General features: G+C 51.9%; 2 protein-coding genes across 3 annotated transcripts in view; both read right to left on the bottom strand.

Annotated features, from left to right (window-relative positions):
* Window positions 1-10,421, bottom strand: part of LOC308625857 (solute carrier family 22 member 1) — a 33,983-nt gene extending 23,562 nt beyond the window's left edge. For both annotated transcript variants that reach the window (XM_081250465.1, XM_081250466.1), the window contains exons 1-2: window positions 9,950-10,421; window positions 4,493-4,596 (exon numbers count right to left, since the gene is read on the bottom strand). In XM_081250465.1, the coding sequence (XP_081106591.1) occupies window positions 4,493-4,596; window positions 9,950-10,360 (515 nt within the window). In that variant the 5' untranslated portion in view covers window positions 10,361-10,421. The remainder of the gene's footprint in view (window positions 1-4,492; window positions 4,597-9,949) is intronic.
* Window positions 10,422-14,693: 4,272 nt separating this feature from the next.
* IGF2R (insulin like growth factor 2 receptor) overlaps window positions 14,694-18,476 on the bottom strand; it is a 109,738-nt gene continuing 105,955 nt past the window's right edge. The window contains exons 46-48 of the mRNA XM_081251059.1: window positions 18,277-18,429; window positions 17,232-17,301; window positions 14,694-16,507 (exon numbers count right to left, since the gene is read on the bottom strand). Coding sequence (XP_081107185.1) covers window positions 16,109-16,507; window positions 17,232-17,301; window positions 18,277-18,429 — 622 coding nt within the window. The 3' untranslated portion in view covers window positions 14,694-16,108. The remainder of the gene's footprint in view (window positions 16,508-17,231; window positions 17,302-18,276; window positions 18,430-18,476) is intronic.

The following is an 18,476-nucleotide window of genomic DNA, read 5'->3' as shown; positions in this document are numbered from 1 at the left end:
AATCACTGCACCACCAGGGAAGCCCCTAATAGTGTAACTATTGAAAAGCATTTTTCCCTTCCTTTTTCATGAATACAATGGGCAAATTATTTGCTAAAACTTCATCCCATAATTGTGCTTTATTGATTCGATCTTTTAAATCTTATCCCACATTCTCTGGCAGTAAGGCAAGGAAGGAAGGGACCAACGTCTTATGTGGTTACATTGAACTTGCCCACACCCAGGATCCCTCCCCACCAGGCCCAGCAAGCCCTCTGCCTTTCTCTGTCATCCTCCTTCCTGGATTCCAGCATGTCTACTTCATTTATCTACTCCATGTATTCTTGCCTCAAACTTCTATATAGAGACACTTCTTGTCTGAAGCCCACATCTTCTTACCCAAGAATGTTCAGACATAATAGTACCAGCATCCATTTTCTCCTGTGTCTCCTCCCAAAGGCAGCCTCACCCACTGCACTTGGGTCCAGCCCTTGACTGAGCCCCTTTGGTTCCTTGCTCTCTCCATGATATTGTTCTCATCTTCCTGGACCCTTCACCTCTCCACTTCCCCATTTCCTTCACAGCCATCTTGTTTTAAAGAGTCATCTACGCAATGATCCAAAACCTATGGGATGCAGCAAAAACAGTTTTAAGAGGGAAGTTTATAGTGATACAAGCCTTCCTCAGGAAACAAGAAAAATCTCAAATAAATCTCAAATAAACTTACACCTAAAGGAACTAGAAAAAGAAGAACAGATAAAACCCAAAGTTAGTAGAAGGAAAGAAATTATAAAGAACAGAGCAGATATCAGTGTAATAGAGACTAAGAAAACAATAGAAAAAGTCAATGAAACTAAGAGCAGTTTCTTTGAGAAGATAAACAAAATTGATAAATCTTTAGCCAGACTCATCAAGAAAAAAAGACAGAGGGCTCAAATTAATAAAATCAGAAATGAAAAAAGAGAAGTTACAACTGACACAGAAATACAAAGGATCATAAGACATTACATAAGAGATTACTATGAATCATTATACACCAATAAAATGAACAACCTAGAAGAAATGGATAGACTTCTAGAAATATACAATCTCTCAAGGCTGAATCAGGAAGAAATAGAAAATATGAACAGGCCAATTACCAGTAATGAAATGGACTCAGTAATTTTTTAAAAAATTTCCCAACAAACAAAAACTCAGGACCAGACAGCTTCACTGGTGAATTCTACCAAACATTTAAAGAAGAGTTAACACCTACCCTGTTCAAATTATTCCAGAAAATTGAAGAGGAAGGAATGCTTCCAAGCTCATTCTAAGAGGCCAGCATCGCCCTGATACTGAAATCAGACAAAGACACCACAAAAAGAGAAAATTACAGGCCAATATCACTGATGAACATAGATGCAAAAGTTTTCAACAAAACATTAGTAAACCAAATACAACAGTACATTTAAAAAAATCATACACCATGATCAAGCAGGATTTATCTCAGGGACACAAGGATGGTTCCATATCTGCAAATCAATCAATGTGATATACCATGTTAACAAATTGAAGAATAAAAACCATATGATAATCTCAATAGATACAGAAAAGACTTTGGACAAAATTCAACCTCTATTTATAATGGAGAACTCTCCAGAAAGTAAGCATAGAGGGAACATACCTCAACATAATAAAGGCCATATATGACAAACACACAGCCAACATCATACTCAGTGGTGAAAAGCTGAAAGAAATTCCTCTAAGATCAGGAACAAGACAAGGATATCTACTCTCACCATTATCACTCAACATGATATTGGAAGTCCTAGCCACAGCAATCAGACAAAAAAAAGAAAGAAAGAAGAGAAAAAAGAGAGAGAGAGAGAGAGAGAAAGAAAAGAAAGAAAGAAGAAAGGAATCCAACAGAAGAAGTAAAACAGTCACTGCAGAAGACATACTATATGTAGAAAATCCTAAAGATGCCACCAAAAAAACTATTAGAACTAATCAATGAATTCAGCAGTTACAGGCTACAAAATTAATGTACAGAAATCTGTTGCATTTTTATAGAGTACTGAAAAACTATCAGAAAGAGAAATTAAGGAAATAATCCCATCTACAATTGCATCAAAAAAAATACCTAGGAATAAATCTAACCAAGGAAGTAAAAGATTTGTACTCAGAAAACTATAAGACATTGATGAAAACATTGAAGACAATACAAAAAAATGGAAAGATATACTGTGCTCATGGATTGGAAGAATTAATATTGTTAAAATGACCATACTTCATTCAAGGCAATCTACAGATTCAAAACAATGTGTTGAATTCAATACCATACAATACCATAGAATACCAATGACATTTTTCATGTAAGTAGAACAAATAATTCTAAAATTTGTATGGAAACACAGAAGACTCCAAATAGCCAAAACAATCTTGGGAAAGAAGAACAAAGCTGGAGGTATCAGGCTCCCTGTTTTCAAAATATACTACAAAGCCACTGTAATCAAAACACTATGGTACTGGCACAAAAACAGGCACATAGATGAATGGAACAGAATAGAGAGCCCAGAAGTAACCCCACACTTATATGTCAATTAATCTATGAAAAAGGGGGCAAGAATATACAATAAGAAAAAGACAGCTTCCTCAATATATGATGGTGAGAAAACTGGACAGCTACTTGCAAAAGAATCAAACTAGACTACTTTCTCACACTATATACAAAAAAAAAAACTCAAAATGAATTAAAGACTTAAACGTAAGACCTGAAACTACAAAACTCCTGGAAGCAAACATAGGCAGTATGCTCTTTGACATCAGTCTTAGCAATATTTTTTGGATATGTCTCCTCAGGCAAGGAAAACAAAAGCAAAAACCAACAAATGGTACTCCATCAAACTAAAAAGCTTTTGCACAGCAAAAGAAACTATCAACAAAATGAAAAGGCTGTCTACAGAATGGAAGAAGATATTTGCAAACAATATATCTGATAAGAGGTTAATATCCAAAATATATAAAGAGCTCATACAACTCAATATCAAAAAAACCAAGCAACCAGATTTTAAAATGGTCAGAGGATCTGAATAGACATTGTTCCAATGAAGACATACAGATGGCCAACAAACACATGAAAAGATGCTCAACATCACTAATTATCAGGGAAATGCAAATCAAAACTACAAGATATCACCTCACACCTGTCAGAATGGCTATTATCAAAAAGACAATAAATAACAAGTGTTGACAAGGATGTGGAGAAAAGGGAACCTTAGTACACTGTTGGTGGGAATGTAAATTGATGCAGCCACTATGGAAAACAGTGTGGAGTTTCTTCCAAAAATTTAAAATGGAACTACCATACAATCCAACAGTTCCCCATCTGGGTATTTTTCCAAAGAAAATAAAAACACTAATTCAAAAAGATATCTGCACCCCTATGTTTATTGCAGCATTATTTACAATAGCCAGTGTATGGAAGCAACCTAAATGTCCATCAATTGATGAATGAATAAAGATTTAGTGTGTGTGTGTGTGTGTGTGTGTACATATATATATATAATAATGCAATATTACTCAGCCATAGAAAAGAATAAATTTGTGACAACATAGATGGACGTAGAGGGTATTATGTTAAGTGAAAGTAGTCAGACAGAGAAAGACATATACCATGTGATCTCACTCATATGTGGAATTTAAGAAACAAAACAAATATATATATTTTTAAACTCATACATGAAAATTATCTACTCCTGAAAATAAATAAATAAATAAATGCTAAAAATATTCTAATCTATTGTGACTGAAAAATTCACTCCAACTTCTTCCCACATGTAAAAATGAAATTAACATGCTTTAAGGAAATGCAGGGTGGGGGGTGGTGTGGGGAAGAGTCGTCCACACACAAAAATCCACTCTCTCATCTCTCACTTACCTTCAACCTTCCACTGACACTGCCATTGACCACCGACTTCTACATGTGGATCTTCTCTCCATATACCCTCTCCTAGCTTATCTCAGACATGGTTTATAGCTTTAAATACCAATTGCCGGTGACAAATCCCAAATATTTAACTCTAGCCCAAACCTCATAATCCAGCTGCCTACTTGGCATCTCTTCTTTGTCTCACAGGCTACTCTGAACACATCTCCAATGTTACCACTTCCAAGACAGAACTCTTGCTTGCTCCCACCCCCTTCACCCCAAAGAGCAGTAACCAAGGCTGTTCCTAACCCATTCTGTCCCGTCTCAAACAATGGCCCTGCCCGCCTCCACCCATCCGCTAGAAGCATGAACAGTGGCTTTGTTCCCCTTGCTCTCAGTCCCGCACCCCAGCTGTACGCTCTGCATGCAGTTTCAACCTCTGAAATCCATCCTGCCCCACGAAGTCCAAAGCACTCGCTGCCATGTCTTGTCTCCCTCAACTTCTGCAAAGATTCCCACTGGCCACATTCTCCCGCCATTGGCCCCTAAAGTCCGTTCTCTCCATGGTGTTGATGCTGTTTAGTCGGATCGGCCTTTACGTACCTGTCTGCAATGTAGCCGACGCCCAGAGAGCCCAGGAAGAAGCCCACATTCACACAGGACTGAAAGAGGTCCACCTTCCAAGAGTCATCGCACACCAGGTTAAACTGCGGGTCACACCGCGGTCGGAGGGGCCGAAAACACAAGACCATTTGTGAGTCACACTCCACCTTCCATCCTCTCTCCGGACAATGTAAACGTACAACACAAAATGTGGGATCCCCCAGGTGCTTCACGTGTTTTTCTCTTTACCACGTTTTCATAAGACAAATTCAAGGTTTCTGGTGAATCTCAGTCAATGTCATTATACGCCTAATACCTTTATCTTGGCTTTACCCTCAATATACACTAAAGAGGCTGTTGTCAAGTGTCACTGACAGTTATCAAACGACTGCATGGCCCAAAGGGAAGGTTTCTAAAGGAAATACAGCAAAGTAATTATCCAAAGACAGAAATGTGGTAAAATAAATGTTTTCCAGAATTGGTCAAGGCCCTTAATTAAGTACATATTAATTATATGTTTAGTTATGTAAATTCTACCAGTAATTATGTAAATTGGTCATGACTGATGGAGCTGTGAGTGCCAACACGAGAATCGCTGAGCAAAGACACAGAGGCCCGGCGCTGGGAGCTTCTAGGGAGCAGCCTGTGTGCTGCCCGGTGTGCAGGGGGTAGGGGGCCACCCAGGGGTGGCAGGAGACTCGGAGGGAGGGATTGAGGGGGAAAGACCTAGGCAAAGGCAGGAGCGGGTCCCCTGGGGAAGGACACTGGTGTTCGTGGGGTTCCCTCCATGCCTGGCACACGCCTGGTGATGCCCACACGCCTGCGCAAGTTGGGAGGCCCGAGTGCGGGAGCATCACCGCTTAGAGCTCAGAGGTGCAGAAAGCAGGATGGCGCCCCAGGGACGCGAGAGGGGCTGGGGGGCGGCAGCCGGGGCTCTCGCCTCCCCATTCCTGGCACAGCACCAGCTGGGTGGTGTCCAGGGACACTTTGGGTTCATGGTTCCGCCCCACCAGGTGACACTGTGGGGTGGGATGCAGGGAGGTCACTTAGCAACTTTGGGCCTAAGTCTCCCAGTCTCCCAGTCTGATAGGTGTGTGGTGCCCGTCCTGTCACCGTCACAGAGCTAGTGCAGGCACTGCAGGGGCAAATCATGTGCAAATGGTTTGGTAGATAATAAACCATTTAACTTTTTCAGTGGAGGCTTTGTTACCCACCACCTTTAAAAATCTAAAGTTGCCTACATGAGCCATGCCCTTTTCCTGGTCCCGGGGATCCATCATGAGCACTGTTAAAAATAAAATATAGGGGGCTTCCCTGGTGGTGCAGTGGTTGAGAGTCTGCCTGCTGATGCAGGGGACGTGGGTTCGTGCCCCGGTCCGGGAAGATCCCACATGCCACGGAGTGGCTGGGCCCGTGAGCCATGGCCGCTGAGCCTGCGCATCCGGAGCCTGTGCTCCGCAGCGGGAGAGGCCACAACAGTGAGAGGTCCGTGTACCGCAAAAAAACAAAACAAAACAATAAAATATAGGTAAAACTCCTTGCTACCACTGGACTTTCAGAAACTAATACTGAGCTCGCGCTACCATCTGTCTCATGCCCAGAGCCCGCTGTCTGCTCGCAAGAGTAGCTCAGATCTGAGAGACAGGATGAGATACCAGTCACTCCCATTCTCTGCCGGTCCAGGTGTTTACTCCCTTTAAAATTCAGCTGAAAACACGCCCTTGCCAGGACGCTTCTCCTGCAGATCTTTGGCTTTCCTGCTGCCTGGTCCCTGTCAGCAGCGTGCGGGGGAGGCCACCCCTGGGTGTTATCTAGCTGTCCCACGTCTGCAGCTGCAGCTGCCTCTTTGCAGCCTCCGCCCACTTCGCCCAAGACGACTTTCTGTGCATTCTAGATTTCACCAAAGCCGCAGGGCACCGGTTTTTTGCCCTGGGTTTGTTCTACTCTTTGCAGTCAGCATCTTTGTAAGGTGTCCCTGCCACCCTTCCTGAAATGCCCTGGGTGCCATCCTTCCCCGGGGACGTGCAGAAGCCAGAGTGCTCACGGAGCTCAAGGAAGGGGCACCTGGCCTTCCCCGAGGACTCTGCCCCCAGCTGCGCTGAGGGTCTCCGTCTGGAGGCAACTGCAAGTCTTGTAAGCCTGCCTGGCCCTGTGATCCCAAACTCTGCCACTGCCCCCAGACACTTTTGTGCCACCAGGAAGACAAGCCTGGCCCCTGGGGAAAGCCTGGGGCTGCACAGGGGGAGTGCAGCATGGGGTGTCCTAGGCGGGGTCACCGTCCCTGCTGGAATTTCACTGGGACCAGGCCGCGTGGTGGGAATACAACCTATAGAGCAGCATGCTATTCACCAAGCTCGCCCGAGCACAGAATCACCCAGCGTCCTCATTAGAATACAGGTTCCCATGGATCCTGTCTCAGCAGATACGGATCGGAATCCAGGTGATCCCTGGGATCAGGCGAGATTGGAAATGGCACATTCCTGCCCCAGGTGGACCCTGACCTCCGCCCCCAGGACGAGGCGGGGAGCGGAGCCGGGTATTCAAACAGGTCACCTCATCGTCCTCCCTTAAGCCAGTTCCAATGTCCAAGGCAAGGCTGAGTTAAAGATTATTTCTGCAGAAATGAACAACAAAGGTGAATGCCCCCCAAATTAAGCTTCAGCTTTGGATGAGGAGAGGGGTCAAAAGGGCTGTTGAGGCGGTGGGAAGGGAGAGCTAGAGGGAAGCCCGCTCCTTCCGGGGGAAATTGTTCTCCCTCTGCTGACCTGAAGGCCCGCACTCTCATGGCCCTTCACCGCCTGCAGCCGGGCCCCACCGGCCCTCACACTCCGCGGGTCCCCAGATGAGCTCTACCCTACAGCCCCTCACCTCGCCCTCCCAGGCCTCCCCAACGCTGGATCGTAGGGCAACTGGAAGCCCACAGTTGGCCAATCGCTTCTGTGTCCCCTCCTCTCCAAGTCCACTGCCCCGCTCAGGCCACCACCTGGCCAGGCTCCCACACCTGCACAAACTGCTACTGCCCTGTGTTCCAGCCTCAGTTTTCAGGAGCTCGGTTCCCCTTCCTCCACAGCCAGAACCCTCTGGCAAATTGGCCCCCCAGCCCCTGCCGGGCCTGTGTCTCTTAAATCGGTTCGTCTTTTCATTCCTGTGACAACCATGTTGGTTGAGTCCCGCCGGGACTCATGTCTGGGCCTCCTCAAGCTCTCCCCGCCTGACGAAGCCCCCAGCCCCACGCCCACCAGCGCCTGGACCATCCCCAAGGCCCAGCGAGGATGGGCTTCCTCCTCTGCCTGACCAGCAAGCTCCCTTGTTTGGCACGAAGGCAGGGTGGCCAGATTTAGAGAAAAAAATAGTACATGGTGCCCCGCTGAATTGGAATTTCAGATAAACAACTCCTGTTTTAGTATAAGTATGCCCCCTGCAGTATTTGCATTCCCAGCCTCGGTTGTATTCCCAGGTATTGCACAACTTTTGTATCAAATGTTGTGCAATGCCTGGGACTTAATTATCCTAAAAAAGCGTTCGTTGTTTACCTAAAATTCAAATTTAACGGGCATCCTGTATTTTATCTGGTGACCTGCGTAAGGACTCAGTGCTCTGGCCTGAAGGTGAGCTGGCACCACCTTTCTCCCCTGGGACTCCTCCACTGGACCCTGGGTTCCAATCAATTTAACAGCTCGTTGCTGTCCGAATGTAGCACCGGCTCCCTCTCCCCTGAGCTTTGGCTCACGCTTCCCCGCCCACTCTGTTCCCCCTCCTTGCTGCTCAAAATACCACCTGAGGCTCCATTCAAATGCCACCTCCTAAGGACCCACTGTCTAGCACAGGGAACTATACTCAATATTTTGTAATAACCTTAAAGGAAAAAGAATCTGAAAAAAAATAGAACACAACATTGTACATTAACTATACTTCAATTTTCTAAAAAATGCCACCTCCTTCTGGAAGACCCCCGTGATCACCTCAGTGGCTAAGATCCCCCTCCTTAGAGCCCACTGGCCCCTCCGCATTGCCCACACATGGTCTGGGAGGCCGGTCTTTTTCTCACCACTGCCATCTGTCCCTCACTCCCTGGAGACTGCAAACTCCTTAAACCTCATAGGTTTCTTCTCTGTCTCCCTCCTGGCATCACACCCAGTACCCGAACAGAGGAAAACCTCGGAACACGTTTACTGAATGAACAGATGGAGGAGTGAGTGGATGAATTCTTGCATCTGATCCTTTCCCAGCAGAGTATACTGCAGGCACAGAGAACAATACCTCCCCGTCCTAGTCTGTTTCTAGATTCCCAGCGAGAATAGTGGACAGTTCAGTATCCCTGGGAGATGAGTCTTCCAATTGGACATCTATCGTTGGAGGATGCCTTAGAGATCAGATGTTTGTGCACCAGCACCTGCACCTGCTCCCCCCTTGGGGGAAACTCCCTGCTCTGGCCCCCGCCCTCCTCGAGACAGTGAGCTGGTGAGGCCAGAGGAGCGGACACGGCGCTTTTTTCCGGCAACAGCCCAGATGTGTTGATGCTGAGACTACTCAGTTCCCTTGTTTCAGGTGAGTAGCACCCTCACCGAAACCGAGCTTTGCTAACAGACAGACTCTGCGTAGTTTAGGTCTGCGGCTTCACCACGTGACCTTGAGGCCAGTTTCCAAGTGCCCATGCCTGTCACGGTACAACACTTTCCCAAGGGTCCGTGAAGGAAAAAAAACCTGGTGCCTTTTTACTAGAATATTCGCAAAGAAAACACTCAGATAACTCATTAAACTGTGCAGGCAAAGGCTTTGCCAGCATCCCCCTCTCCTGTGGGCTGTCAGTGGGACACCCAGCGTAGCTCGGCTTGTCTGGTCCACACCTTCACGCTGACCCCTGTGAAGGCGGGGCATTATCATTGCTGGTTTATTGATGAGGAAACTAAGGCTCAGATCAGAGAGGTTGAGTAACTGACTCAGTTTCGCTCAGCCGATCCGGGGCATGGCTGGGATTCTGTCTGACTCCAGGGCAGCTTCCACCCAGCTCAGAGGCCAGTGTTTAGCTGTCACGTGTCCATGGCTCTTGAATGCAGTGGGGGTGGGGTGGGGGCGGGGAGGGACGGGGGGCGCTTCACACTTCTCATAGTGGGGAAGCTAGACCCCAGGTGAATTCTGCAGGCCTGCCAAGGGGCCAGCGGGGCAGAGAGAGGAGGAGCCCCGGTCTCCCCAGAGCCCCGCGTCCAAACAACCCAGCTCAGCCCGGCTCCCAATGGTCTCTCCTCAGTTTCTTCCTTTAACACCCAGAGTCTGTGCAGGATTAAACAAGGGAAGAATCCTGGGTGCCCAGCCTGGAGCCTGCTGACGCTAGAGTTCAGGGAACACAGCCCCGCTCCCTCTTCCCTGGCGTGAAGCTGAAACTTGTAGCCTTTGTCATATATTTCCTCCCTGGCCCTGAAACCCACAGGCTCGGCCCAGTGCAGGGCCTGCTCGTACCTCGGTCACGATGGAGGAGCCGGGCGTGTCGTACACCCAGCCGTGCCGACAGGGGCCCAGAGGCAGGAGGCTGCTGTTGGCGGCCAGGCCGGCCAGCGGGTCCACGCAGCCGAGGGCGCTCTGGTTCCAGTCCACCTCATAGCGGCGGCACTGGCGGGGGAAGGCCTGGCCCTCGGGCCCGGGGCCCGGCACCGTGTAGTTGAGCTCCTCGGCCAGGCTCCAGCCGCATCGCCGGCTCAGCTCGGGCACCCCGGGGCTCCGGCAGCGGTGGTCCGGGGTGAAGGCCAGGAAGACGATGCCCACGTAGATGGGGGCAAAGGCGGCAGAGAGCAGGCATAGGGTCAGGAAGGCTTGCTTCTGGAACCAACCAAACTCCCCGACCTGCTCCAGAGCGTCGTCCACGGTGAGCATGACTGATCCACCACCCTCATAGCTCTGACCAGACCTCTTCGGCCACAGGGCCCAGGGTCAGTGTCTCATGTGGGTTTCTGTGCAATGCGCTGGTCTGAAATCAACTTGCTGTCTAAGCGTAACACCCTTGGAAGCCAACCAACTGGAAATAATCTTTCACCCTGTGGTACGGGTTTCAGACAAGGGCAGGAGGATGACTGGCCAAATTGTTTGCTGGGCCAGGGAGTCCCCCGGGCTGAGGGCCTAATTCTGCCGAGTTGGAGTTCACGGCGCAAAAGCAATGAGCAAGGGCGCCGTGAGCCTCCCCGCACTCTCTTCCAAAGGGATTCCCTACTTGAAAACTCTTTAGCATCCAGATAAACCAAAGACAGTATGCTGGCCACCAGGCACAGCTACAGGACCTACTACTTGTGATTGGTGTCTGGTGCAGGGTGGAGTGAGGGTCTGGCTGGGGTGATGGGAGAGCCAAGCCCTCCAAACAGACCCGCCTCCCTACCTCCTTGTCCCAACGTAGGACGACCACGTTCTCTGGGACCCACGTGGGACTTCACCCAGCTTCACTGAGTCCCCAGGCAGACTCCCGGATGCTGGACTGTGAGGCACCCTGAATCCCCAGGAAAGCAGGCCATGGGGGCCGTCTGGGCACAGACCTCCGTGGGCCCCGGCCAGAGATGCTGATAGAAGACCTCAGACACCCACAGGCAGAAAACACCGCCCGCTCCCCCCACCTCAGCCCGGACATTCAGGCCAGGTCCCTCCCTGTGCACACAGGAGGGCCAGATAACAGATGCGGGGGCTGCCAGTGCACCGGCTCGTTCCTGGGACTCTCGCCTCTTCCCTCCGTGGACAATGGGAGCTGGCCACTGGCTGGCCTGGTAATACAGCCCGCCTCAGGGGGCTGCAGCTCTGCAAACCGCCCCCACCTGGACTGAGCGCTCACTGCTGGGGAGGGAGGGAAGAGGGCTGGGGGCACGCCCAGGCCAGGCGCTGAGTGAGATAATAGAAACTGTATCTTGGTCTCCCCCGACCCGCCCTGTTCCTGGCACGGGGCCCCTGAAAGCCTTGACATTTCCTAGCCATAGGAGTGTCTTCCGTTCAGCGAGGTGGCCCCAGGTGTGCTCCTGGATGGCTCCTGGCCACAGGAAAGACCAAGCCGTGATTAGAGACTTGGAGCTTTCAGCCCTGCCCCCATTCTCTTGAGCAGGGAGAAGGGCTGAAACGGGGGTTCGTGCTGACGACGTGGTGAAGTGTCCATTAGAATCCCTGTAGCCGGGGTTCGGAGCGAACACACCCACACAGCCCAGCCCCATGGGGACAGCAGCTCCTGCCCTGGGACCCTCCCCGACCTCGCCCGTGTATCTCCTCTTCAGGCTGTTCTCTGATCCTCCACCACATCCTCTCATAAACTGGTGAACAAATCAATGTTTCCCTGTCTTCTCTGAGCCCCTCTAGCAAATCACTTGAATCCAAAGGGGGAAGAGGTCATGGGACCCTGATTTACAGTTAAGCCGGACACAACTGAGGGTAACCTGGGGACCTAACGGTGATTGGCCTCTGAGGGGCGGGGGCAGTGTCGTGGGCCCGAGAGCCCTTAACCTGCGGGCTCTGACGCTCTCTCCAGGTAGATGGCGGCAGAATTGGGCTACACTGCGGGACACTCAGCTGGTATTGGAGAGAAGTGCTTGGCGTGGGGCAAACACCCCACATTTGGTGACCAAAAGTAAAGTGTCCCGTTTGAGGAGTGAAGGGACTCCCGGGAGAATGGAGAGCTGGGTTCTCCCTGCCCTGGAGGAAGCTACTGGGTTTTTCTAACACAGCCAGCCCCAAATGCATGGGCTCCCCTGACACGAGTCCTTGGCTTGGGAAGCAGCCAGGGTGCGATCCTGCCCCCAACACAACCTGGGGAGGAAGCAGGACCCTCCCTGCCCCCGCCTCCCCCGGCCAGGCCGACACCACCGCCCACTTTGTTCCGGGGAGACAGCGCCCTCTGGCTCTCCGTGGCCTGGGAGCTCTGTTTTCCTCTTGGACCGGAGAGCAGGGAGGCCCTCCCCTTGCCCTGCATCCCTCCCTCCCCCCCCCCCCCCCCCGTCTCCCAGCCCCTGGTCCAGGCACACATCGGGGTGGCCGGGTCCTCCTGGGCTCTGATTGCAGAGGGCAGAAGCGACCAAGGCCCGCCCGTGGGTAAGTGCCAGCTGGGAAAGGCCGGTGCCACCATCCTCACTGGCCTCTCGGGTGATGGGCCAGGGTCCTCACTGATCTGGATATTTACATGATCTTGTGAGAACCCTCGAGTTACCCACGTGTTAGAGACAAGAAACCAAGGCCCAGGAAGTCAGTCCCTTGTCCACTGTCATGCTGCCGGCTCTCGGCCAATTCTCAAGCAATCGAGTCACCGAAAGCCCCAGGGCCAGTGACCAGGGACCAAGTTTCCAGGACTCTTGTGCTGCCACTCAACTTGCCCAAGGGCCAATGAAACACAGATTTCACGCAAATATGCTTCTTTTGTTCCAGGACAGTTCACCCCAGGCCTTGGGACCTCCTGAGGCCTCAGAGGTAAGAAGAGAGGCTGGGCTCCCCTCCGGGAAAACAGAGAAGGAAGAGGCGTTAGGGGCAAGCCCAGATCTGCAGGTAAAAACCCGGCCACCAGGGCTCCCGAGGTTCAGGTGACCCTCACACAGTGGCGTGACTTCACCACGAGCGGGCTGACTTTCCAGAAGGGCTGTGGGAGGACGGACCTGCCTGCCACCCTGCGATCCCGGTCCCCAGAGCTCCCGCCCCTGCCGCCACTGGGCGTCCTCCTCCCGGGCTGTGCTGCAGTGGGGCGGGGACGGGTGGGCCACGTCCAGGCTTTGTGCAGTGGGCCACCCCGGGTCCCCGTCCTTCCAGGAGGCACAGCACGCTCAGCTTCCCTTGAGAGACGCCGGCCCCATGTCAGCCACGTTCATTTGGGGAAATAAGAAGTCGTGTCGCGACATCAGAGTCGCGGGGATTCTCCAAAGCTGGTGAAGGGGGTTTTGTCAATCTAAGCTGGCCAGTACCTTCTGCTCCAGAGGCACACCGTCCCCTTGTGACCTGATCCCCTGGAAGGGAGCTAAGACCTCCATGCCCACTTCTTGAACTGGTACAGAGGGACCAAAGAATTCCTTCTGAATGCCCGGGTGGCAGTTGGCCTCCCTAAAGGAATCGTCGGGTGGTCAGCCTATGTCAGAGGTTGGTGGAGAAATGGATTCAGCTGCATTTAGAATGTTCTTGGCGGAAGTCGCGTTTCCACTCCCCCGTGGATTTCCTGGGCCCAGGGCTTGCCTACACCGTCCTGACCCTCCACTTATCCCCATTCCTCCGCCATTCAATGGACAGTCTCAAAAAAGCGGGGGGGCTTAAAAAATTTGGTTAAAAGGAAACTAACTAGAATCTTAAAAGATTCTAATCCCTATTTGCTATCAGGGAGCGTTTTCCTAAACTACCTATGACCACAGCTGGCACGGGCTGTTAGTCTGTTTGCAGGGGCTCAAGAGCCTGAGCAAAAGCTTCACGCACATGGTCACTTCCCCATCCCTCTGTGGCAGGCACGAGCTGGGCACCAGGGCAGGTGGCCCGAGGTGCAGAGAACTTCCCCACCATCAAGTTTACCAACAGGGCCAGTGAGCACCTGCAAGTGCCCCTCCGGACAGAGAGGGCCTCCTGCGTCTTAGCAGGAAGGGAGTGGCTTGGAGAATATTCCCCTGAACACAGTGTCCGAGGACCAGCAACTCTGGGGTCACAATGTAAACCTTTTTAAGACCCCAGAGTGTCCGTCTCAGGAGAGACATTGTAAAATCCTTAAAAAAAAAAAAAAAAAAAAAAAAAGTCACCCCAATTAGAAATAATCAGAAACTGAGGAGGGAAGGATGCTAACTCCAAAGTCTAGTCTGACATTGTAGTAACTCCGTTTGGTCTGCTTTCACATTAATACCTAAGAAGTTCTCATCACTAGTCAGTAATTTCAGATGGAAACCAAATTTGTGCAAGAGAACCCCTCCTGCCCCCATGTTAGCTTGGGCTGCGCACCAGGATGCTTTCTGGTCGTGTGGGATCTGCACGTACGGTGGTTGTTTTGGTAACAATACCCTTTCTCGGAAGGAGGAAGAATCAGGTGTGGATGAAGCTGACAGAAGCCCCAGGGGCCTCGGGTGAGCACCTACACGCAGGGAGACTCCAGAGGGAAAGCTGATGTGCTGCTCGTGAAGGGTCGGCTGCCATCCGGACATGTACCAGGAGGCACAGAGAGGGCACCGGGCTTGGCGACTAACCAGGCAGCTTTTCACTCTCGTGGGGAAAAAGCAGGAACACCCGGTTAATAATTTATCTTTTATTCAAACTGTTGAATACTTCATATTACAGTAAATTTGATTGAAAAAAAAATGAGGAAAGAAATCAATTTTTAAAAATACACTCATGTTGAAATCAAATAAGCCAGCCAAACGGAGTACAAACCAAGGAACCCTGTAGGTTGGTTTGCTTTCCAGGATATGAATACCACTGAGTCTATATACAGTTCTATAATGCAAGAAAAGTCATTCATTAAACACTTCAAGAAAGGAGCCAACAGCCGGGAAGGACAGTGGTCTCGCCCTCCCGTCCTGCAGACTGAGAGGCCGGCCTTGGCCGCCCCCCTCCCCACCCCACCCCGAGCAGGAATCCAGGTGCAACGCTAGGAGCGAGAATCTGGCCCACTGGCTTTCATGCAATTTCCGTGAGTCACGCACTGTGCAAATTAAGGCTTCTTATAGGTCGAATAGTTGATAAACACTTTCTTCTTAAAAAAAAAAAAAGCACAGTAAAGGTGGTATCATGTGAACCTGAAGAGGTGAGACCTACACCCCCAAGTCCGGAAAAAAGTCTGACATCTCAACTCCATTCTCTCTCTCTCTCTCTCTCTCTCTCACACACACACACACACACACACACACGCACAAATCAATCTTTGGGTGGGTTGTCTGACTTCACCAGCTGGCGAAAGAAATACTGATAACTGTGCTCTGTGCACCTAGGATTGAAGACGTCATGCAAAAAGCTGCAGCCATTACTGACCAGAGGCAGACAGCAGGCAGACCCTCCAGAGCCCAGGCACTAGGGACCCAAACGTGTGTGTGTGCGCACGCACGCGCCCTTACGAGACAGAAGCAAAAGGGAAAAGAGACAGAACGGCAGAGTCTAACTTAGAGGACGTGTCGTGGAACAGTTCAAAGCCTCGTATGAAACCACCCGAGCACCCCGACAGCCTCCCCGCTAAGGGATGGACAGATAGATTACCCCCTGCCGGCAGGAAAAAACTGTTGTTGTTGTTGTTTTCCTTTTCGCAAACCTGAGTAATTGTCAAAGTCAATAAATAGGAGGAGAGAATTAAATGCTAAAATATAATGATCAAATACCCTACAGGGCCTAAAGCAGCAAGGGTTTTCCGCAAATGCAGCCCTCTGTTCCGAGACGCGTCTGGCCCGGGCGCGGTAGGAAGCGCCCGGCGGCCACGTTCTATGCGAGGACTTGGGACTAAACACGGGGCCCCGGCGCCGCCCTCCGGCAGCTGGAGCGATGCCCCATCCCGCTGACCACAGAGAGCGGCACCCACCTCCTCACCCTCTCCCCCATCACCAAAACTCTTCCCTTTTGAAACAGTTTTTGTTAAAGGCAAAAATGACAGAAGCATCACGGAGTCCAAGTCTTATTTGGTTGGAGATGCCGGCGGGGTCGCCGAGCGCACCCCGCGGTCTAGATGTGCAGGAGGTCCTCGTCGCTGTCGTCGTGGAAGGAGCTCACGGGCTTCTGCGCGGCCCGCGGCCTCCCCCTCCTGGCCTGCTCCCCACTCATCAGCCCCACCCGGTCGTCTGCTCGCTCCCGAAGTGCCTTCCTCGGCGGGGGCCGCAGAGGGTGCACGCCTTCAGCCCCGGTCCCTCTGCCCAGGTGCACTTTCACCTCCGGGATGGTCAGCACCTCATCCTCGCTGTCTTGGTCGTCCCCGTGCAGGGAGGTGAGGGCTTCGGCTTTCACGGACTTGGTAGTGATGTGGCCATTCTCCTGCCCCTCCTTCCCGGGCCTCGGCGACGGCAGCTGGATCTCTTCCATCAGCCACTCAGTTTCGTTCTCGTCCGCCTCTTCCTCCTTGTTCACCTGCCGGGACACAGCAGAGACCGTGGGTCCGCCTGAGACCTCGTCGGCCTCCTCTGCCCCCCTCCCTCCATGACCCACCCAGAGTCGGGGCCCTCTTCCCAGCCCACCGCAGCCATCACGGTCCCGTGTTCCCCCTCAGGGAGAAGCGGACGGCTGGCGACTGCCGGCTCCTGCTGAGACCCAACCAATGCAGACTGTGTCAGGAGGCAGGAAGGCGGCCAGCGACAAGGCGACAGTGCTGGGGGACGGGGCCCTGTGCTCCAGGTGCCCTCGGGCAGCAGGGAGAGGGGCCGTGCGGGGGCCGCGCGGATGAGTGTAGTTGAGGGAAGCCTTTCAGAAAGCAGCTGGCAGTACGCTCAAGAGCCACGAGGGCATCTAGGCACCCTGGCCTAAGTTTCTAGACATTTATCCTAAGAAAGTCATCCAAATGCCAGAGGCACAGAAACTTTCATTACCATCTTTTTTTGTAGAATAGCCAAAAAAGTAGAAGTAAGCTAAATAGTAAACACTGTAAGAAATTAGCTGCAACCACAATGAGAAAAACTTGAAGGAAAAAGAACAACAAGTGTGTTCGGGTTAAGAGCAGAGGGACATTTTCCCTTTGTCCATTTCAAACTTCCCGCGATGACAGTTTCCTTGTAGTCACTGACCAACATCATGACAACAGTTCGAGCGCGTGCGTGCGTGCGTGCTGAGTCACCCAAAGACCTCAGCAGGGAATTACCTTTGAGTATTTGTAGGACACGTTTGCGCTTCTTCGACAGCAGCTGGTGAGCTTGCTCATCACGGTCTCGCTGGAAGGAGACCCAAGTTACTCCAGGCTGCAGCCGCGCCCCCCTCCGGCTCCCGTGCGCCCGCTACCGGGAGGCCGCACCCCCAAGAGTGCGCGCTCCCTCAACCCACGACAGCCGGGCTGTAAACCAGTTCAGCAGGAAGAACGCTTTACAGCCAGACGGACGCGGCTCCAAATCCTGCTCCCCGTTGTCACGGTGTAAGAAAGGCCAGAGTGAGTGGCCCAGCATTTGTCCTTCTGCTTTTCCACGTCAATATGATGACCCACACCTTCCCGCCACCCCGGGGCTGCGCTGAGATTACTGGGCCAACGGACGAACGCAGGGCTGGCCCACACCCAGACCTCCTACCCCAGTGCTGCGTCCCACTGACAGCCTCCCAGGGTCGGGATGGCTGCGGTCAGCACTCCCCGACCCTCTCTCGTTTGCCTCTGGCTCCTCGGGCAGGTGAGAGAGGCAACAGGGAGCCCCAGAGCTGGACCACCCCTGCGCTCTGGACAGGGCTGACTACACACAGAGCCCTGGGCCTCATGCATGTGTGACATGAAATCTGCTGGACGGTCATGCTGCCTGTGAGTGACAAGACCTTTCACCAGCAAAGGGGAGCCAATGGAGGAGGTGGCACACCCGGTACCTGACAAATGCTCCCCCTTTGAAGGGCAGACTAGTCAGCTGATCAGAAGGAAGTCAGCTCGTGACAGGTGTTTTAACTCTCTGTCCATCTGTGGACACGTGCAGAGAGCCACATCCTGGGAACAGGTGGGCCAGGCCAAGGCCTGCAGAGCATCTGCCACATGACCTGACAGGGTCCACAGCCCTCGTCAGACAGGACACATCATCACAAGGATGCAGACGTTTACAAAACACAGCTTTGGGGACCGCTTCCACACTTTGGCTGCTGATGGGCTCAAAAAAAGGAGCCCAGATACCGACTCTGAACCACCGGCCTGTCCCCCCGGCCCACTCCCCTCTGCTTACCGTCGCTCCTTCTTATGGAGCAGCAGGGCGAGCAGGCAGCCAGTGAGCGCCACCAGCAGCAGGCTGAGGACGGCCCCGACGGCCTGGCTCCGCTCTGACAGCCCCTGGTGTTCCTGCGCGTCGTCCCCGGCACTCTCACCATCGAAGCCCACCCTGCGGGGAGGCCACAACACTCAGCCACCGCCACCGCCGGTGCCTGG

The sequence above is a fragment of the Mesoplodon bidens genome (genome assembly GCF_964165515.1).
Source record: "Mesoplodon bidens genome assembly, chromosome: 12".
NCBI lineage: Eukaryota > Metazoa > Chordata > Mammalia > Artiodactyla > Ziphiidae > Mesoplodon > Mesoplodon bidens.
This window is presented reverse-complemented; position numbering and strand designations above follow the sequence as displayed.